General features: G+C 45.8%; 2 protein-coding genes across 4 annotated transcripts in view; both read right to left on the reverse strand.

Annotated features, from left to right (window-relative positions):
* Positions 1 to 2267: 2267 nt before the first annotated feature.
* LOC145850356 (uncharacterized) lies at positions 2268 to 12569 on the reverse strand. 3 transcript variants are annotated; one of them, XR_014378876.1, is made up of 5 exons: positions 12293 to 12569; positions 10413 to 12057; positions 8939 to 10097; positions 4321 to 6678; positions 2268 to 2882 (listed from the first exon to the last, which is right to left on the reverse strand). XR_014378876.1 is itself a non-coding variant. In XM_014214083.3 (4 exons), the coding sequence occupies exons 1-4, from the start codon at positions 12458 to 12460 to the stop codon at positions 4653 to 4655; spliced, it is 5004 nt and encodes a 1667-aa protein (XP_014069558.2). In that variant the 5' UTR covers positions 12461 to 12569; the 3' UTR covers positions 4316 to 4652. The 3 variants fall into 3 exon arrangements, 1 of the variants encoding a protein (XP_014069558.2); XR_014378875.1 differs by having other exon boundaries at positions 12287 to 12569; XM_014214083.3 differs by lacking the exon at positions 2268 to 2882 and having other exon boundaries at positions 4316 to 6678; positions 12287 to 12569.
* Positions 12504 to 21537, reverse strand: part of plekhg2 (pleckstrin homology domain containing, family G (with RhoGef domain) member 2) — a 45069-nt gene continuing 36035 nt past the window's right edge. Inside the window, exons 5-16 of the mRNA XM_082955534.1 lie at positions 20427 to 20493; positions 18987 to 19033; positions 17242 to 17392; positions 15390 to 15521; positions 14919 to 15101; positions 14604 to 14696; positions 14411 to 14497; positions 14168 to 14201; positions 13963 to 14040; positions 13376 to 13474; positions 12905 to 12937; positions 12504 to 12541 (exon numbers count right to left, since the gene is read on the reverse strand). Of these exons, the coding sequence (XP_082811660.1) occupies positions 12504 to 12541; positions 12905 to 12937; positions 13376 to 13474; positions 13963 to 14040; positions 14168 to 14201; positions 14411 to 14497; positions 14604 to 14696; positions 14919 to 15101; positions 15390 to 15521; positions 17242 to 17392; positions 18987 to 19033; positions 20427 to 20493 (1042 nt within the window). The remainder of the gene's footprint in view (positions 12542 to 12904; positions 12938 to 13375; positions 13475 to 13962; positions 14041 to 14167; positions 14202 to 14410; positions 14498 to 14603; positions 14697 to 14918; positions 15102 to 15389; positions 15522 to 17241; positions 17393 to 18986; positions 19034 to 20426; positions 20494 to 21537) is intronic.

Below are 21537 nucleotides of genomic sequence, written 5' to 3' on the forward strand. Positions count from 1 at the left end.
CGAACAAAGGATCCAATTTGAGAATGTCGTATTCCTGGTCGTAATGCTGGTAATGCTGGTAAGTTACCATCGCTCTGATATCCAAAAGTTCTTTCCGGTTGTATGTAACAACACAAAAGATTTTCTAGACTAATAATATAAGAAATAACACATTTAAACAAAATACTGCAAAGTTGCTTAGGAGCTAGAAGCACGGCTGCCCTATCTATCGGTGCCATCTTGATTATATATGACCTATATCCATCCTGCCCTGCCTCTCCAAAGTCTTCGAAAGCCAAGTGAACAAACAGATCACCGACCATTTCGAATCCCACCATACCTTCTCCGCTATGCAATCTGGTTTCCGAGCTGGTCACTGTTGGACCTCAGCCACGCTCAAGGTCCTAAACGATATCATAACCGTCATCGATAAAAGACAGTACTGTGCAGCCGTATTCATCGACCAGGCCAAGTCTTTCGACTCTGTCAATCACCGTATTCTTATCGGCAGACTCAACAGCCTTGGTTTCTCTAATGACTGCCTCGCCTGGTTCACCAACTACTTCTCAGATAGAGTTCAGTGTGTCAAATCGGAGGGCCTGTTGTCCAGACCACTGGCAGTCTCTATGGGGGTGCCACAGGGTTCAATTGTTGGGCCGACTCTTTTCTCTGTATATATCAATGATGTCGCTCTTGCTGCGGGTGATTATTTGATCCACCTCTACACAGACGACACCATTCTGTATACATCTGGCCCTTCTTTGGACACTGTTTTAACAAACCTCCAAACGAGCTTCAACACCATACAACACTCCTTCCGTGGCTTCCAACTGCTCTTAAATGCTAGTAAAACGAAATGCATGCTCTTCAACCGATCGCTGCCCGCACCCGCCCGCCCGACTAGCATCACTACTCTGGATGGTTTTGACTTAGAATATGTGGACAACTATAAATACCTTGGTGTCTGGCTAGACTGTAAGCTCTCCTTCCAGACTCACATCAAGCATCTCCAATCCAAAGTTAAATCTAGAATCGGCTTCCTATTCTGCAACAAAGCATCCTTCACTCATTCTGCCAAACATACCCTCGTAAAACGGACTATCCTACCGATCCTTGACTTCGGCGATATCATTTACAAAATAGCCTCCAACACTCTACTCAGCAAATTGGATACAGTCTATCACAGTGTCATCCATTTTGTCACCGAAGCCCCATATACTACCCACCACTGCGACCTGTATGCTCTCGTTGGCTGGTCTTCGCTACATATTCGTCACCAAACCTACTGGCTCCAGGTCATCTATAAGTCTTTGCTAGGTAAAGCTCCGCCTTATCTCAGCTCACTGGTCACAATAGCAACGCCCACCTGTAGCACGCGCTCCAGCAGGTATATTTCACTGGTCATCCCCAAAACCAACACCTCCTTTGGTCACCTTTCCTTCCAGTTCTCTGCTGCCAATGATTGTAACGAATTGCAAAAATCACTGAAGTTGGAGACTTATATCTCCCTCACTAACTTTAAGCGTCAGCTGTCAGAGCAGGTTACTAATTGCTGCAGCTGTAAATAGCCCATCCAACCAACTACCTACCTCATCCCCATATTTGTTTTTGTTTTTCTGCTCTTTTGCACACCAGTATTTCTACCTGCACATCCTCATCTGCATATATCACTCCAGCGTAAATTGCTAAATTGTAATTACTTCGCCACTATTGGCCTATTTATTGCCTTACCTCCTTACTTCATTTGCACACACTGTATACAGATTTTTCTATTGTGTTATTGACTGTACAATTGTTTGTCCCATGTGTAACTCTGTGTTGTTTTTGTCGCACTGCTTTGCTTTATCATGGCCAGGTCGCAGTTGTAAATGAGAACTTGTTCTCAACTGGCCTACCTGGTTAAATAAAAGTGAAATAATAAATAAAATAAATATCTGTGACTAAATACGCGATACAAGGTCTCAGCTTTGAGAGAAGAAGCCTCGTCAGGTATCAATCAGTCACATGCAGGAATCAACGTTCATGATGAATAATGTAAATCATGGTTATATAACTTGTATGTGTAGCAGTATATAAGGACTGAAAGGGAACCCCCTTCTCAGAGTTTTCATCGGGCTTGTATTGAGTTTGTGAACCTCTCCGGGCCGTGATAATAAAGATTTCGTCATTTACTTTGAATTTGAGTCCTTAGTGGTGCATTTCCACAACAATAGCTATGTTTTCCAGGATATTGACTAATCGATATCATAATGTATAATTGAAGGATTTCTAAAAGGAGACAGACAACATTAAAGGGTCTTTAATATTTTTATTATTATTATTATTGGAGTACAAATAACTGAAATGCACATCAGTAATAGACACAGTGGTTGTTCTTTGAGTCTTTTGACCACAGGAGTTCACATAATTTCAAATCTGATATTTAAATACTGTACTTAAAAAAGTAGTTAGGCCTATGCTATCAAAACGGGCCAATGTAGCCTGAAGACACTGTGTTGTGTAGCAATAAAAATGCATGTTGGTTGAGTCACTATTCATTTTCTTGCACTTTGTTTTCCCTGAAATTTGTTGCTCTTATTTTCCCTTATTTTCTGCTCTTGTGTAACCAAATAAATCATGTATTCTTTCAACATGAACCACTGATAAAACTACATAGGTTAGAACACATAAAAACATCAACATCATGATTTGGTCTGAAATAAAAGCTACCTTCACAGACACGTCTTAACTACACACACAGCTGAGGACATTGTGCAAAATAAAGACATAAAATTAAGTGCCAGAAATGCAGACAAAATAAGACTAGTTCATAAATTACAAAAAATTGACAATTTTTACCATGCCAGCCACAAGCACAAACACAGGAGTTTGATAAACAAGACATCGTTTTTTTTTTGTTTAACCTGTTGGGTCTAGGGGGCAGCATTTGCACGTCTGGATAAAAAAAATGTACCCGATTTAATCTGGTTACTAATCCTACCCAGTAACTAGAATATGCATATACTTATTATATATGGATAGAAAACACTCTAAAGTTTCCAAAACTGTTTGAATGGTGTCTGTGAGTATAACAGAACTCATTTGGCAGGCAAAACCCTGAGACATTTTCTGACAGGAAGTGGATACCTGATGTGTTGTATTGACTTTAAACCTCTCCCATTGAAAAACACAGGGGTTTAGGAATATTTTGGCACTTCCTATTGCTTCCACTAGATGTCACCAGCCTTTACAAAGTGTTTTGAGTCTTCTGGAGGGAGATCTGACCGAACAAGAGCCATGGAACGGTGATGTCCCATTAGACACCTGGCGCGCTACTTCATGTTGGGTACCCTCGTTCCAATACGTTATAAAAGGCTATGCATTCGTCCACCTTGAATATTATTCATGTTCTGGTTAAAAAAGGCCCTAATGATTTATGCTATACAACGTTTGACATGTTTGAACGAACGGAAATATATTTTTTCCCCTCGTTCATGACGAGAAGTCCGGCTGGCTTACATCATGTGCTAACGAGACGGAGATTTTTGGACATAAATGATGAGCTTTTTTGAACAAAACTACATTCGTTATGGACCTGTGATACCTGGAAGTGACATCTGATGAAGAGAATCAAAGGTAATGGATTATTTACATAGTATTTTCGATTTTAGATCTCCCCAACATGACGTCTAGTCTGTATCGCAACGCGTATTTTTCTGGGCACAGTGCTCAGATTATTGCAAAGTGTGATTTCCCAGTAAGGTTATTTTTAAATCTGGCAAGTTGATTGCGTTCAAAAGATGTAAATCTATAATTCTTTAAATGACAATATAATATTTTACCAATGTTTTCTAATTTTAATTATTTAATTTCTGACGCTGACTTGACTGCCGGTTATTGGAGGGAAACGATTTCCTCAACATCAATGCCATAGTAAAACGCTGTTTTTGTATATAAATATGAACTTGATAGAACTAAAAATGCATGCATTGTCTAACATAATGTCCTAGGAGTGTCATCTGATGGAGATTGTAAAAGGTTAGTGTATCATTTTAGCTGGTTTTATGGTTTTGGTGACCCTGTCTTTGACTTGACAAAACATTACACACAACTCTTGTAAATGTACTGTCCTAACATACTCTAAATTTATGCTTTCGCCGTAAAACCTTTTTGAAATCGTAAAACGTGGTTAGATTAAGGAGATGTTTATCTTTCAAATGGTGTAACATAGTTGTATTTTTGAAAAATTTGAATTTTGACATTTATTTGGATTCAAATTTGCCGCTCTTGAAATGCACCTGCTGTTGATGGAGTGCACCACAGGTGGCACGCTAGCGTCCCACCTAGCCCCAAGAGGTTAACAGAATAAACAGAATTTATTTTGAAAGAACAAACAACAAAAAGACTAAGAAAAACGACACTGGGTTCAGTCGGTGTCCTGTTGGACAGTGATATAGGTGGCCGGACGGTGATATGTGGACTTGGTTGCAGAATCCCTGACATTGTCAGATTGTCATCTGGAAGAACAGGTGATTCAGTCTACTGTCCAATAAGTCTAATGTAATTCATTACCATATTACCTGGAGTTATATCTCATAGGATCCCTATGAACACCACTGTTTCAGGGTAAAGTGCCTATTTAGACTTTCACTGAGGCATAAGGCACCTTGGAGGAGTCCCCCAGTCGCAGCCCCTCACAGCCTCTTGCAGTTCTGGGGAATGGGAAGGGTAAGGTTGCAGGCATTGATGCTGACCCTCCGTCTGCCCTGGCTGTCTACCACGGGGGCTAAGGTCTGGTTCAGGCTCACCTGGGTGTTGCTGAAAGAAGTGATACGTCCACTGCCAGCAATCTGCAGGTTCACAGTGGTAGCATAGCTAGTCTTTAGAGTCCTTTTGGCTGCCTGCATTGAGGAGGTGTCCTCTGGCTTTGGCTCACTCCTGTGAGGGTACTGGATGGGTGCGCCCATGTCTGGGGCTGGGGAGGCCCGAGGCACATAGGCACAGATCAGGCGGCTCCGGCAACTGTCCTCCCCAAGGTCTGGGTCACCCCACTCATCCTGAGGCCAGACAGGGGAGGTCGGAGCACTCTGGTCAGGGCTGTCCCCACTGTCATACTTGGTCAGGAGTTCTCGCACGTCGGGCCAGGCAATGCTGGTGAAGTGTTGCTCGCCGTGGGTGCTCTTCCCAGGGGCCAGTCTGACAGGGGACAAGGCCCCAGGGCTGAGGCAGGATGGGGAGCCACTGTAGGAGCTGCTATAGGAGCAGGATCCCCCTCGGGGGCTTATCAACCCAGACTCCTGCTCCGCATCCACAGACCTGCGCCCTCCGCTCTCTCCCCAAGACCCCCTCCCATTCCTGACTGGACTGGGTGGTCGGTCAGCCAGGCTAAGGAAGGGCAGGCTGCTTCCCTTGGTCCTCCGTAGGTTCTGAGAATGGGTTGGAGAGCATGGGGAGAAACCAGATGGGGGAGGAGAGGTGGTGCTGGAGCTTCTCTGAATGGAGGGGGGAAAAACATCTATCCATGTTGGTGAGGATATGGAGGAGAAAGGAAATGCCAATTTGGCATTCCGCGGCTGAGGAGCGGCGACTCCCCAGATATTGGCAGGAACCCCAATGGGCGGAGGGGAGGTTATGCCTGAGGAGCAGGCTGAGGAGGCCCTGGGGAGCTCCAGGGAGAGGCCCAGGTGATTGAAGGGGTAAGCCCCTCCTGCCCGGGTGCTTCTAGGGTTGGGGGGCTTGTTCATCAGGGGGCCTGTATGATTCTGGACTGGGGGAGGGGAGCAGATCCTGCTGAATGGAGATGGGGAGGGAGAGGGGGACGGGGACTGCACTCGTGAGCTGGGCTCCGAGGCAGAGAAGGGCCTTGCCACCCTGTTGAGAGTGTGAGTAGAACCACTCCAAAGAGGATCATGGGGATGGGGTATACTATTGGCACTCGCTAACGGTGGCTTCCGGTGATTCGCGACCCATCCTCCGTTAGTGGTGTTATTGTTATTATTGTTGTTGCTGTTTCCATTCAAACCAATATGACGTGGCTGGTATAGGGCAGCAGGCCTGGGCCGGGGAGAGGCAGAGGAAGAGGCAGTGTGATGCAGGCTGACTGGGGGGGCTGGGGAGACTGAGCGCTGGCTGCGGTACGGTGGGGGGGACAGGGCTGGGGCTGGGGATGCGCATGGGCTGGAGCGGAGTGAAGTAGACCGGAGAGGGGAAGGGGGACACTTAGGTGGTTGGCTCCCATCTCTGGAGTAGGAAGCATGGGCATAGCCAGGACTCAGAGGGGGGCCGCTGGGGCCAGAGGTGAGTTTGGGGGAGGGAGACCTCATCCTGAGTGGGAATGCAGTGGGAGCGGGAGCCAGAGGGGCTGGACTGTCTGGGGGAGGGGTGGCCTGGTCCTGGAAGCGAGCGTTCTTCTTGGCCAGACTCTGGCTGATGGACTGGCTGATGCAGGAGGCAGCCAGGGACTTGGTCAAGGCAGAAGGGGTGGGAGAGGAGCAGGGGAGTCCCCTGATGGGGGAGGGAGATTGCTGGTGGAGACTGGGGCTGAAGGCAGAGGGGGGCTTGGCATCCATGGGCTGACCAATGCCTGGAAGCATGGTGGCTGATCTCTCCAGTGAGGGCTGGGAGGAAGGCCGTCTGACGGGGGATAACCCTGAGGCATGGATGGATGGGAGCGATGGATCCTGGCCTGGCTCTCTGGACCTCAGTGGAGAAGGTGGTAGTCTATAACCAAAGGAAAGCATAGAGAAGAGGAAATGAATAGACTTGATTAATCAGTCCCTCCAGGATTATGTGATGGCAATTTGTTATGCAAAATCAACAATTTCACACACAATATGTGAGGGGTTGCAAATTTGACCAATCACTGCACTATTTCAGCATAGAAAAGCCAAATCATCACAATGTTATTGCATAGAACTGACCAATCAACGCAGTACAAAAAAAGGGCTAGGAATTTCAACCAATCATTGCACATTCACCACAGAACATGTTTCAATCAAGCCACACGTTAACAAACCTTTTTCCTCGTCAGTGCATTTTCGCTACAAATTCAACTAAATCATTGCATATTGCCATGCATATTACCACTAAAAATCCCTGTGAAACCCTGGGGGGACTGATTAATGCCACTGCCACAAAACCTGGCTTGAGGAGAAGCAGAATTGAGAGGAGAGGAGTGCAGGCAGCGATTACTCAGTCTTGTGAAAATAAGCTACTTTGATAGTACGTTTGTACATTTGTATATGCAATTTGGCTCTTAGCTGCGATGTACACTAAATAAAATAAAACTATTTATTTTTATTATACAACCAAATAGGAACTCTTGAACATTTTCCCACTCAATACAACCTCTAAAGCGATGGACATTCATGACAAAACACAGTGATTTCCATGTCAGGGGCCTTCTCACATACTTTGCATCTACAGTGCCTTCAGAAAGTATAAGTTCAGGAGTAAAAATGTGCTTAACAAGTCACATAAGTTGCATGGACTAATAGTGTGCAATAATAGTGTTTAACATTATTTCAATGATCTGTAAGGTCCATAAATCGAGCAGTGAATTTCAAACACAGATTCAACCACAAAGACTAGGGAGGTTTTCCAATGCTTCGCAAAGAGCACCTATTGGTAGATGGATAAAAATAAGAAAAAGCATACATTGACTATCCCTTTGAGCATGGTTAAGTTATTAATTACACTTTGAATGGTGTATCAATACACCCAGTCACTACAAAGATACAGGCATCCTTCCTAACTCAGTTGCCGGAGAGGAAAGAAACTGCTCAGGGATTTGGTGATTTTACAGTTTAGTTTAATGGCTGTGATAGGAGAACATTGTAGTTACTCCACAATACTAACCTAAATGACAGAGTGAAGCCTGTACAGAATAAAAAGTATTTCAAAACATGCATCATGTTTGCAATAAGGCACTAAAGTCATACTGCAAAAAATGTGGGTAAGAAATTAACTTTATGTCCTGAATATAAAGCGTTATGTTTGGGGCAAATCCAACACAACACATCACTGAGTACCAGTATTCATATTTTCAAGCATGGTGGCTGCATCATGTTATGGGTAGACTTGTCATCGGCAAGCACTAGGGAGTTTTTTTTAATAAAAAAAAAACGGAATAGAGCTAAGCACAAGCAAAACCCTAGAGGAAAACCTAATTCAGTCTGATTTCCGAAAGACACTGAGACAAATTCACCTTTCAGCAGGACAATAACCTAAAACACTGGTGTTGCTTACCAAGACAACATTGAATGCTTCTGAGTGGCCTATTTACAGTTTTGACTTAAATCAGCTTGAAAATCAATGGCAAGACTTGAAAATGGCTGTCTAGCAATGATCAACAATCAACTTGACAGAGCTTGAAGAATTTTAAAAAGATGAATTAGCAAGTATTCTACAATCCAGTTGTGCAAAGGTCTTAGAGACTTACCCCAGAAAGACTCACAGCTGTAATTGCTGCCAAAGGTGATTCTAACATGTATTGACTCAGAGGTATGAATACTTATGTAAATTAGATATTTCTGTATTTCATTTTTCATAAATTTGCTAAACTTTCTAAAAACGTATTCACTTTGTGATTATGGGGTACCGTGTGTAGATGGGTGAGGGGAAAAAAAGAATGTAATCAATTGCGAATTCAGGCTGTAACACAACTAAATGTGGAATAAGTCAAGAGGTATGAATACTTTACGAAGACACTGTAAAATGCTTTCTTTCCATCTACTCTGTGAATAACACTGTTTTATCTGATTCATAGAATTTCTTTCAGAACTCTTAGTGGAGAAACAGGAAACAGTATTTGCACACTTCCGGTCAGAGGCACATTCCTTTAATCTTTCTCCAGTTTTACATTTTGCCATGGTATGTAGTAGATTCTGCCTATTATCTACAATAACTCTTAGTGGAAGAATGAAGCTATGGACCGGTGAAATTGTGTTACTACTGTATTAAGTCCTATTAAATACTGTACCTTTGGCTGGGGAGTGTGCCGTTGTTTGATCCGTTCCAATTCATAGGAAGGCTCCTTCTGCCCTTGGTAGTGGGTAGGTGCAGGTTGGGTGGTCTTTGGCTGGTGAACTTAGGCAGACAGTCAGAGGACTGCACCCCTTGCGGAGGTGTAGGCTTCAGGCTTTGGAGCGATGACCACGGACGGGGAACCATGTCCCCCTCTTTTCCTTTGGAATCCTCTGGGACTTGACTCTCCTTGACTCTCTGACCAGATGTATATGTTGCTTGCATGGGTTCAGTCATGGCTGACTGAGTGGCACGCCACACTAAGGGGTTTGACCCCTCAGTTATCCCAGAGATGGACCTCTGTTGTGTGGGAGATGTGTCGGAGATGTGAGTGGAAATCTTTGGTGCTGCAGGTGAAACATCCCGATCATCTAGAGTGACATCTTGTGACTTGGCTTTGGTGGATTCAGCTTTGCTTTGTTGACCAGGGGCCATCTGGAGTGAGCTCCCCCTCTCAGCCCCACTGGCCACATAAGGCGACATTATCTTGGGGTTTAAACTGGCTTCGTCTGGCTTCACCACCTGGCTTGTCTCTGGTTCAGTTGGAGCCTGCTGTTGAATGGTCTTCAGCAGCTTCTCTGCAGCTCCAACCCCTGGAGACCTGTCTTTGTTCCCACATGGGTCTGCTAAAGAGGCTGCTGCTGCCCCCAGAGCAGAATCTTCCCTAATGGAGTACAGATTATGTCCTTTCTGCTCTGCCCAAGTCCTGCTGAGATTCACAGACCTCTCTGGGGTCCCTGGATAACCATCAGCTGGAACCTCCACCCCTACCCCTTGGATGGGGCCTTCCTGGACTGGGGAGGCCCTCTTGGGGTGAGGCCTCCGCATCTCAGCTCCTGAGATTACTTCCTCAGACTGGTTCTCCATAAGCTTCCCCTCCAGAGCAGTTGTCACTACCTCCTCAGGCCCAACCTGAGTGGTTTTTGGTGGGGTGGTCAGAGGGGAGGAGGGGGGAGAGACAATGGCTGTGGATCCCAGGTTGGAAACACTGTCCCTGGGTCCGGTCAGGGCGCAGTTGTGCTCCTGCTGGCGGTAGGTGGGGGACAGCTGTTCGCTGACAAGGATGTGGCCAAAGAGCTGGGCTTCTGAGGAAACTGAAGTCATCTCCTGGCAACCTGTAAAATTAAAAAAAAAATAAAAATAAATAAAAAAATCAGCCTAAACACTGTCATTCACTGATAAACAATATGGAGGCTTTGCATTTCATGTTTTATTTGTTGTGTTTCCTGACCAACCATATGAAGGCTTTACTTTCCCTATCAAACATGGTAAATCACAGTTTATATGTGTTCTTCCATTATTTAGCAGTGCTTACTAAAACAACTCAGAGAAAATTCAACAATAAGACACCAACAAGTCTTTAGATATCCTCACTACTACACTATCTAATCAAATCATAGCCATTTATACAGGATGTTAAAGGTACTGACCAGTGGAATGGCTCTGAGCTCTTTTTACTGTAATCTTCTCCTCCTGATGCTGCTGTGGCGGCTGGGCCTGAGAAGGGACACTGTGCCTGGTGGTGACGGTCCACGGTGCATGACCCACACACACCCTCTTGTGGTGAAGTGGCACCTTCATGATGCTGGCCTTGGCGCTGTACATTCGAGCCAGCATTTGAACTTTACTGAGGATCCTCTCTGAGTTCTCCACCAGACATGGATCACCGGGGCTGGCCTCGAACAGGCCTATCCCCGCCACGTCTGCGACCGCTGCTCTCTCGTACAAGGTCCGACTGGAGGACACCATCTTACAGTGGTGGGACCAGCAGCCCACCTTGATCTGGCAGGGTAGGCCCTCTAGGTTCCCAGTGAGGGAGCTCCTGTCTCTGATTCTACCCCACCCAGCCTGGGACACTGGGGCGGTCTTACTGTCATGAAGGCCTGTAAGTGGAAGGACAGTGGAGTCTTTCTGGGCCTCTTTAGGTTCTGCGTCCGGATCACTTGGACTTGGTCCGTGGCCGTTGATTACCTGCTGGTCTTTTGTGATCACTTTGGCTGCTTCGTCGCTGAATGAGGGCCCTTCGGTGATGTCTGTTGACAGGTTTGGTATGATTTCCCTCTCTGTTCTAACAGCGGCTCCTACTTTCTCCTTCTCTTTCCAATCCTTCATCAGCTCTGTGCAGGGCAGGAGCTCACTAACTGGCTCAAACCTGCTACATTCCTCCACAGCAGGCTCACCCTGACCTGGTGCCTGGCTGTGATCTTCCTGGGAACCAGCAGCAGAAGTAGAGGAACACTCTGGGCTGAGGGCTCCCTCTCCCTGGTCAGGCACTGACGGAAGTGGGGAGGGCAGCTCTGACTCAGGTTCTGCACCCCCATCGGAGCGCCCGCTCTCCGAGTCACACAGGCTGTCCTGGTGGCCAAAGACAGCAAAGCGGGACACGGAGTCTTTGACCAGGCCGGTGGGGATGATGAGGGAGAAGCTGTTTCTCCTGGGGGTGGGTCTGCTGTCACCTTCTCCTGCGTCTCCTGCCTCTGCCTCAGCCGCCTCGTAGTAGCTCCGGATCTTCTCGATGATCTGCCTGTCGGACCTGGTGAGCTGGGTCTCTTTCTTGGGCGCCAGAGGGCTCTGTACAGTGTGCTCTGGGACGGAGAGAGGAGCTTCTGAGGGCTTGTCCTCGTTGGGGAGGTCAGAGCAGAGTTCCTTCTCCCTCTCCCTTTCGCCTGAGAGGTTTACAGGAGAGAGCGGCGTCGGGGTTTCGAACGTTTGCTCGTCCTCCACCTCTGATGCATTTCTTTCCCCAACTGTCCCGGTTTCTTTGGCTGATGTGCTCTCCTCCTGAGGCATCTCCTCTATAACATCAGCTGGCAAAGGTGTTGACTCTCCCTCTTCACAACCACCTTCCTCTGAGGATTCCCTGGACAGACACGGTGGAAGAGTTTGGTCTTCCATTTTGGTTCTGCTCCCCTCCAGTTGCACTGTCATCTCCTCTGCACTATTGGGATGGGGGTCTTGCGACTCGTAAGTATCCTCCGTAGGGGAAGCAAGCAGCAGGCCATTTCCTTGCTGAGCAACTGGACATGGATCTGGCTCAGTTGTTTGGTCCTCCAGAGACTCATCCAGGGGTGAATCCTGTGGCGAGACAGAAACAGACACAAAAAAGCTAGTCATCCCCGCAGCTCCTATTATACGTACATGGGGAAGTAATGCAGCATAGACCAGATCCTGGTCTATAGATATGAAATTGATAGCTCATAAAACTAGACACTAACGTCTAGTGACTAGACAAGTGACACAGGTTGCTTTAAATCCATGGCAGCTGTTTAATAGTGTGTGAATTGTGAAAGACAGTATAGCCCACCCATACTATGTCAGGCTTGAGTTCGGCCATGCCCTCTCGCACGCGGCTCTGGTTAATGAACTGCATGATCTCCTCGGTGATGGAGAGGGTGGGCGGGGGGCTCAGGGGGGGTAGGTCCTCTTCTTCCAGGCCCGGGCAGGGGTCCGGCCGCTCTGCCTCAGCCTCCACCTCCATCACAGAGGAGGCCAGGGTGTTGGTGCTGCCTGAGGATCCCAGGCTATCTGCCCCAGGACACAGCTCCCCCTCGCTGCCAGCCTGTGGAGATGGACATGAACATCAACACTGAGATGGAGAATGTCAGGAAGGGAAGGTGTACTACTCAATAGCATTTCCAATGTCAACAAGGCGTTGCTCATAGTAATTATTGTCAAGTCATTCTTGCAAATGAGATATCATCTGATGTGTATGACAGTTGTGTGGGTGGATAGGGGCAAAACCAGTCTGAATCAAGCTTACCTTTGAAGAGACTGGATTCCATGAGAAGATAGGAATGGTTGGGGGGAAACAAACAAGGGTGTTTTTACTTTCCATTAAAAACATACCAAATCTTTCAGCCCTGACAGACTGAAGCACAACAAGGAAACAAGATAAACAAAAATCCTTTAAGAAAATTCTCACCATGATATGCTGTTTCGAAGTCTTTAGTTGGAGCTGGAAAGAAACAGCCATAAGCATTCAAGAATGAGTCATTTCCAATTATTACATTTATGAATTCATATTTTCAAGCTCTGTATGTTTAGTCCAAGTCCTGTGCAGTGGGTGATTCCTCTCTGGGCCCTTGTTCATAAAGTGTCTTAGAGTAGGAATGCTGATCTAGGATCAGGTCCTCCTTGTCCATATAATCTATATTCAAATATGATCTAAAAGGCTAAACTGATCCTTGATAAGCATTTCTGCTTCGAGACTCTTCATGTATGTGGGCCCTGGGCCTATATCCACAAAGTGTCTCAGAGTAGGAATGCTGATCTAGGATCTGTCCATATAATCTTATTCATTCTGATCTAAAATGCTAAACTGATCCTAGATCAGCACTGCTACTCTGAGACGCTTTGTGGACACAGGTTCTGGTCTATAGACATGAAGTCTCACCAGACTGCCTCCTGCCGCGGCGATAGGACAGGTTCCCCTCCAGCAGCAGGGGAAGGCTCTTCTTGGCCTTCTCTGGGGTGTAGATGAACTCTGGGGGCTCTGGACACACACACACACACACACACACACACACACACACACACACACACACACACACACACACACACACACACACACACACACACACACACACACACACACACACACACACACACACACACACACACACACACACACACACACACACACACACACACACACACACACACACACACGAGAGAATTAATTTAACTCAGCAAACACAGACCAGACAGGCATATGGCAAAATGGCTTTGTTATTTATTAGATTTATGACAAAGAAGAAGCCATCCCTCTCATCCAACTTTGGGGTAAAAAATGTGCTTAAAACCAGTAAAGATATCCAACAGAAATAAAAGTGTTTTGAACTAAAACAAAAAAGTCGTTCACATACAAATGAGATACTAGGTGCATTACAGGTAAGAATGGCTTGTCCTGACCTGATTGAAATGAGCTGACCTGTGTGTGTGCTGACCTGATTCAAATGAGATACTATGGCTTGTCCTGACCTGATTGGCGTCTCCCTCGATGGTATTCATCGCATCTTGGAGATGACTTTTTTAAATGATCCTGATCAAACTGAGGAGCTGTGAAAAAGAAATTGCGAGTTACTGAGTTGTGCATGATTGTAAACTGTGCACAATTGGTGTCAAATTGAAAGTGAAAAGTGTAGGTGTATGAATGTATGATGGTTTGAAATGACATGAAACTCACATTGACAGAAGTTGTCACCGAGTACCTGCCTTGCCTGAAAAATACATACAGGTATTTCAAGGATTGTTCAACTTGTGACAGTGTTTGCGGTAACTAGAACCAGCCACAAGGTGGCAGCACATCCTAACAGAGTGATTACAATATTCTCTGTTTCAGTTTAGCCACAACCTTAAGTGTAATATTGGCTGAAAAGTATTGCCATTCATATCGGCAACATTTACAGTAATGTACAATAAGCCTTACCTTCTGGGGTAGAGAGGCAAGATGGTTCTCCACTATCAGTCTCTTGAGGTAGTGCAGCCAAAGGCGTTTCTCCTCCTGGTTTTTGGTCTGTAACATGGGTAGGAGGGTAGTATAAATACACTGGTCTAACACAATACAATGTCCTGTTCTTTGATAGTGGTTCACTTGTAATTTGATTGTGGTTTACTCGTACCTGTACAATGTGCTGCAGTTTGGGGATGGTCTGATCGGACACCTTAAAACACAGGGGGTCCTTCATGGTTTCTACCAGAAGAAGATTACAGCACTGACGGGAGAGAAGGGTAGAGAGATGAGGGAAAGGGGAGAGTGAAAGACGAGAGGAAAGAGAGTGGAGGGGAAATAAGGGTGTCAGTAGAGAATCAAGCAACAAAAACGAAAACATTCGTCTTTTTTGATTGGTGTAGGTGTCATCTCTAATGATACATGCTCCTAGCATTTACAGAAACACAATCTGATCAATTCATTCCGGTGTCCGCACGTCACTCACAAATATGTGGGTGCTGTAGATGAAATGCTCCAGCCTCTTTTTAGCGATAAGCAGCATCTTGTCGAAGAGGAAGAATGCCCTCTCCTTCTTGACCCGTTGAACCCTGAAGGCGCCCTCCAACACCAGCTCCCCAAAGCCACTCAGGTCTGGACCTGCCCAGTTGGTCAACAAGCTCTCAACCTCCTGCCAGAGCCAAAAGACAAAAAGTGTTTGTGTTAACCCAAGCTTGACCTCTGACCTTCAAAAACAGTAGTCGAGACTGAGGTGTCCAAAAACCTCCAGATGTAGTGGAGATTGAGGTGTCCAAAGACCTCTGCGACCTCTAACCTCTTTTGACTTTTAACCTCTGACCTCTACAGCCAGTTCAGAGTCATAGATTATGATCAGCAACAAAAGCTAACTTCTTTGTTACATTTTCAATGACAACTGCTGTAGTGGGTGACTGGGTAGAGTCTGACTGGTGGTCCATACCTGCAGCCTGACGGCGTGCTCCTGCTTCCTCTTCATATCGTTGATGTACCAGGCCACGGCTGTCATGGTGATGATGGCATCCTCCACCACCTCGTAGCCAGGGTCACTTTTATCAAAGTGTTTGGCCAGCTCCTGCCACACGGGGGCGATAGTGAGGTTAGGTTTCTATTATGCTTCGATCTCACCGTCAGTGTCATTGCATTTTGGTACACCAGAATTACATTGATTTCAAATGAAACCCTGCGTTTGCCTTGCAGCATTGCGTTGCAGAGGCAGTTGCAGTGCGTTCGGTGTGGCGCATACGTTGGATTTATCGAACGTATACGTCAAACTGTCTGCGTAGACGGCTTGACAAAAATGGTAGCAGACAGTGAATGTTGAACTTTTGTTGCATACATATCCAGATGATACTATATATCCAGGCGTACTATGTTGCACATTAATGCTGTCGGTGTGTTCGAAGCGTTAGTGTCAGTATAACGAGAAGGGAAGCTGCAGCCCAATATGGCGACCGGAGTATGGGCGAGTGGGTGTGTCGAAAGGAAAAGGAGTAACAAGGCAACTACTGTACCGCGAGAGTTTGAACTTCTGTTTTGAAGCCAGAGGATGAGTCTGGGTTGTAATTTAACTGTTAGTTTTACACCAATAATTTAACGTTTTCAGTTATAAAACTGACTATTGTTTATTTTTTATTAAAAGTACTGATCATGTGTGTGTTCTTACTGTGACTGTCACCCTAACATTGGCTACTAGGTATCTACTTCCCACATCGTTGCGGGACAGTAGTGCTTGGCAAGCGAGAGCGAAGGACATTGTGTCTCGGTGATGTTGTATGTATCAAGGTGACATCTAGATGGTTTTCAATATGAGTTATTTCTTGTGTAGGCTGCTATCCTACTTGAAATAAAATCATAGGAGGTAAAAAAAAAACGTTAGCTACAGCCTGCAACACTGGAACAGCTGCCCAATGGGGAGCACCTCATGTCGGCAAGCTGCTCCACACAACACCGGCGCACTAGTCAATGAAGGGATTCGATTATCTGGCCCGGGTGTGATTAAGATGCTCTGTTCAAAGCCCACGGAAAAGTTGTAAGCATGTGGATAATGAGTAGGATTTTGTGTTTTCACGTGCAAAAGTGATTGCTTTTGATAAAAACGCTTCATCTGCCTTCCCAATGAAAACTAGTTTGAAAATTCAAACATATATTTTATGGAAAAGAGATGTTGTATGTTTCTGGACGATGCAGCATGCTGTGTTGTTGACAACATGATAGAACGGCACAGATCATTGCTCGATTTTGCCCGTTCATGTCACTGGCCAATGGGGCCATAGACCAGCGCACCGTTTCTCAGGTTAATATAACTCCCTCATTCGCACTGGTTTATCAACTTTGAAATGAGCTGATTCCCTTTCCATACACCCACTCGCCCATACCATATTGGGCTACAGCTACCCATACCTGAGAACAACCACCACAGAGGTGGGAGAGAGAACCCTAGGTCGTTGATCAGTGTCCAAACACAGCTAGTTAAATGCCATGAGTTGTGAGTCTGTGTTTAATGATAGGATCCTTATTTAATTTCACAGAATCTCTATGCTTCATTTACTTGCTAGCTGTACCCTTGGTCTGCTGAGTATCACACACCAATTGAGGCAAGGAGTGCAGAGTAAGAAACAGGATGAATTCTGATGATTTGGAGTGAAGGGAAACTGTCTACAATGGGGCCTGTACCTTTCCTCTGTGTACAATATAAAGTAGTTGTAGTAGTTCTCTGAATAAGTTTGACATTGATAGTATTGTATCAGTATCATCATATTGTCTCTCTGACCCAGTCCATGACCCATACTGACCTGCAACAGGAGGTGGTACTTGAGGATCCTCTGCACTGGCTTCAGCAGGTAGGTCTCCAAGGGCAGGGAGTGGCACAGGGTGGTCTGCCTCTCCTGGAAGAAGCCCACCAGGCTCTTGTTCTTCATGCAGTCCCTCAGAACAGCCACCGAGCTGGGGAAAGAGATCCAGGAGGAGTGGGGGTGGAGGTGGATGTTGGGGGTGGAAGAGGAGGAGGAGGGGGGTCCACAGTAAGACTCATCAGTTGGCTCATCACTATGCCAGACAGCACTTCATCTTATGGTGAAGCGTACAGTAATGTGTTCAGCGTATGCCTCCGGTCCCCCCTTCAGAGGGGCCTCTTTTTGGCTGAACGCAACTATTTACATACACTAAAACATTCTGCTTCATTCCCTTCGCTGTCCGACTGTGATGTCTTTCTCAGGCAAAAGCTCTGATATCTGTTAACAGCATCTTTTCGGATGAGCTATGAACATGGTCTTTTTTAAGACATCCCTGGATGAATGCACACAGCTCAGGTACAGGGCCAGGGCACCGTCGACGTCTCATAACAAATCTAATTCTGTTTCTGTTCTCTGTGACAGACGCATGAAAGGCTGTTTATACAGAGCACATGTAGAACACCACATCTTCATGGTGACGGGCAGCGATCCAGTGCTATTCAAACATCTGCCAGTCAAATAGTAGTGGCCCGTGGGATTAGAATTGATGTGCCGTGAAAGATGCTGCTTCTAAAATGCTCGTTACGTGTTTGTATTTCACACGCACAATATACTGTAAGTTAGCCTGATTGGCCAGTGACCGAATCGTTACCGCGATCATTAAATCAGTCACCATAGTCTTTCATTGGATTCACCTAGTTTCACTTGTCAGTCCGACCACTGAGTAGTTCAAGCTAATCAAGACCCTGAGCACGGTTACATGCACACAATAACGTGATCTTCGTGGACAGTCAGGTTAATATAATAGTTTGTTTAAAATGTTGACGTGCTTTTCAAGAAGAATTTCTCTAATAATCTCTAATAATCCTGTTTACATGACGTATCTGTAATCAGGCTGATGCACAAAATCGCGAATCAAAATAAACGTTCTACCACTGTGGCCATGTTATTGTTTGCGAAGACCTTTTGATTCTGAGTTCGGACATTTGTATGTCAAAACTATTTATAAGATGCATACTTTCAGTTTTTCAGGACTCGTGGGCAGATCAAATACACCGCTGGACCGACGATTAAGGTGTTTACATGTCCTAATCATTTGAAAGATTGCTCAGAAAATCAGGTGTTTTAATCGGCTTATGCTTACTTCGATTTTGACCTTACGCCGATTAAGATCAGCAGAGTGAGGTGTTTACACGACTAATGCCATACTTGACCTACTGCCACAATCAGTTTAATATCGAATTACTACTGGTGCATGTAAATGTGCTCAATGTCCATTAAAGTCATTTTCCTTTCACTAATGTCTCTCCACAAAGGATGGTGATTACAACTGTACTCTTTCCCCCCCACCATCATATACAATTGTATACTTATTGTAATAACAAATGAAAATGTGTATTTTGAACTTTACTTGTCCACTGTACTGAATTCATTCCATTCTCACCCCAGGTCACTTCACTATATCTATCATTCAATGATCTAGGTCAAATGACAGCCCCAAGAGCACATCAGTATAGTGGTGTGTGTGTGTGTGTGTGTGTGTGTGTGTGCGTGTGCGTGTGCGTGTGTGTGTGTGCGTGACTTACTTGGGGTAGTTCATACAGTACAGGGTATATATGTCGAAGGCTTCGCTCTAAACAAGAGGAAGAGAAACCAAAGAAAAACGATTACATTAGTGGGGAGAAGAGAGACAGGTGAGAAAGACCAGCGACACCGAGCTTTGGTTTCCATGTTCCCTCTGCTACAAATCACTGTCATCTGAGAGACCCCCTGTGATCATGTGACACCTCTCCTCACACGAGGGTCAGCCTCCAGGTCTCAGTCAGAAATAAGTACTTTGTTTTTATCTCGTAACAAAACCCCATTCCCTGACTTATGTAAACATGTATTCTCATCCAAGAAACATCTCATCTAAACATCTCATCTAAGAAAGCAAAGGAATGAGAAAATAACTGCATTTTATATTTAAGTAGGTTTAGATAATGGTTCTGTGAGGTCAACTGAATGTTACATTCCAAAACAGTTGTGTATGTATGTATACTTGTCTTTACCACTGCGACGTACATATGGCCAGCAGGTATAGGGTTTGAGAGTCATAGCTTAGCAGATGGTGAATTGTTACAGGCTACAGCTGACTCCATGCAGACCCAGTGTCTTACTGCACCTAAACTAAGAGCACGTATGGCCTCATTCCAAGCAGAAACGGTCACATTTGAACTGCGTTTCCCACGTTCCACTCCGCAGTAGCGAGGGGCCGTTGTCCTCACACCGTTTAGAGAGGTTAGTCTAGCTCAGAGAAGCATCGCAAAACCCAGGATAACCTTGCCGGTAATGGCTTAATCAAATGTGCTCCGCATTTCCGCAGCCATCTATAATTGACCACAACAGTAGCCCATTCAATAGCAGAGAACTATAGCGACCTGCTGGATAAAGGGGTCTGGGCGCCAAAGAGGAAAGTACAGGCTGGAGACGGGACTAAGAATAGGCACCCTTGGATCCTGGACTGCAAATGGGATTCTGGTTCTTGCGTCTTGGTCCAGCTTTGGCAGGGCCAGGCGTGTCAGTCTGCAGCCCCAAATATGGAGGCATACCCTGGGAGTCAGAGACATAGACGCTGGCCAGTCACCGCTTCAGAACCAGAACCAATCACGACATCTCTCTGGTCACGGGCCTGCACACACTCACATAGCCCAAGTACAAACATTTCCTCTGACACAATGCCCAATATCAGCGGCCCACTTCAAACAGCTGTGGTTCTCTACTTGGCCGAAAACAAAAGTTTGTTTCACACGATCTGTTTGCTTGATATTTGAACAGCGCTCTGCATCCAGAGAACCAAATAGCTACTGTACACAAGCAACATATTAGCCTACACAGCTAGACAGTCGTAAGCCATGACCCAACAGGGGCTGGCTGTGACCAACCATTCGGGAAACACTGGTTTAGGTCATCGGAATACCCACCAAAAATGTGCAATGTGAATTTACTGGTTGTTTGTGCTTTATCATAGCAATGTGGTGACTCACCCTCTCAACGAAGCACTCGGCAATGGCAGCCGCATGAGGACTCCTCTCCAGGTCCTCTAGAAGCTCACTGTGAGACAGACAGACAGACAGACAGACAGACAGACAGACAGACAGACAGACAGACAGACAGACGTCAGTTATGGGCGATGAGAACACCAGTGCAGCAATGTAAACTTATCAATGAAACACAAAGAGGTCATGGAACTTGTCTACATTCCTGAGACTCATGCTCTACGAATCAGTACAACAGCTCTCAGTCATGATAAAACATACCACTGTCAAATACTGTAACATCCATGTAACAACTACTCATAACACATAATGATGAGCACATAAACTGCTATGTAAAATGGACAGCACAGATATTGCTTAGTAGACACTGTGCAGTGCTTATGAGTGCATATGAGTTTGTCAAGGTCTAGGACAGTTCCTGAGAACTGAGCACCCCCATTTGTTTGGAGACTGTTATTCCGTCTCCACCGAGGCTCTTGGAGCTGGTGTCGAAGACGATCCTGGCAGGGATGGATCCCAAATCCCAACTCCATTTCCACAAAGGATTCATTTATGTCTCCCCTTTCGATCCTTCCAAACGATCTCCTAAATGCATGCAGATGGGACACATCTAGCCTTGGCTCCACATCAGCCAACCTCAACCAGAACCCCCTTCCAGCTGTCCCACTACCCCCCCCCCCCCCCCCCCCCCCCACACCCCTCCGCAACACCCGAACCTTACAAACACAGACCTGAATCAGACTGCTTTTAACAGGGGAGAGTGGGTGGGTGGGTGGGCGTTCGCTTTCAAGGGTCAAATAACCACGTGCACCCGTTTCACCTTTGGTCCCGTGCCATGAGCTCACCCTAGCCTCCTCATCACCACGGACAGACGTCTGCTGAAACACATACGCAACCTCTCTCCAGGACCCGGTAACTTTTGATTAACATCCTACTTCGTGTATGTCAGCAGAGGGAGAGAGCAGAGGGTCTCTCTTTTCACTATCGGAATGAATCAAAATTATTGGTGAAAGATTTTCTTGGCGGGAGAGTGTGGAAAAGGTAAGGAATAGTAGTGAAGAGGGGAGATTTGAGGGAGTGGGGATAGTGATGACGGTTT

Source organism: Salmo salar, chromosome 09 (genome assembly GCF_965601325.2).
Source record: "Salmo salar chromosome 09, fSalSal1, whole genome shotgun sequence".
Lineage (NCBI taxonomy): Eukaryota > Metazoa > Chordata > Actinopteri > Salmoniformes > Salmonidae > Salmo > Salmo salar.

Bases quoted from the DNA above. Each gene is read 5' to 3' on its own strand.
- LOC145850356 (XM_014214083.3), bottom strand. From the start codon at position 12,460: ATGGAGGTGGAGGCTGAGGCAGAGCGGCCGGACCCCTGCCCGGGCCTG. The intron at 12,058-12,286 runs GTGGGCTATACT...GTCTCGCCACAG, and splicing joins TCAAGCCTGACATAGTATGG to GATTCACCCCTGGATGAGTC. The intron at 10,098-10,412 runs GTCAGTACCTTT...TTAATTTTACAG, and splicing joins AGCTCAGAGCCATTCCACTG to GTTGCCAGGAGATGACTTCA.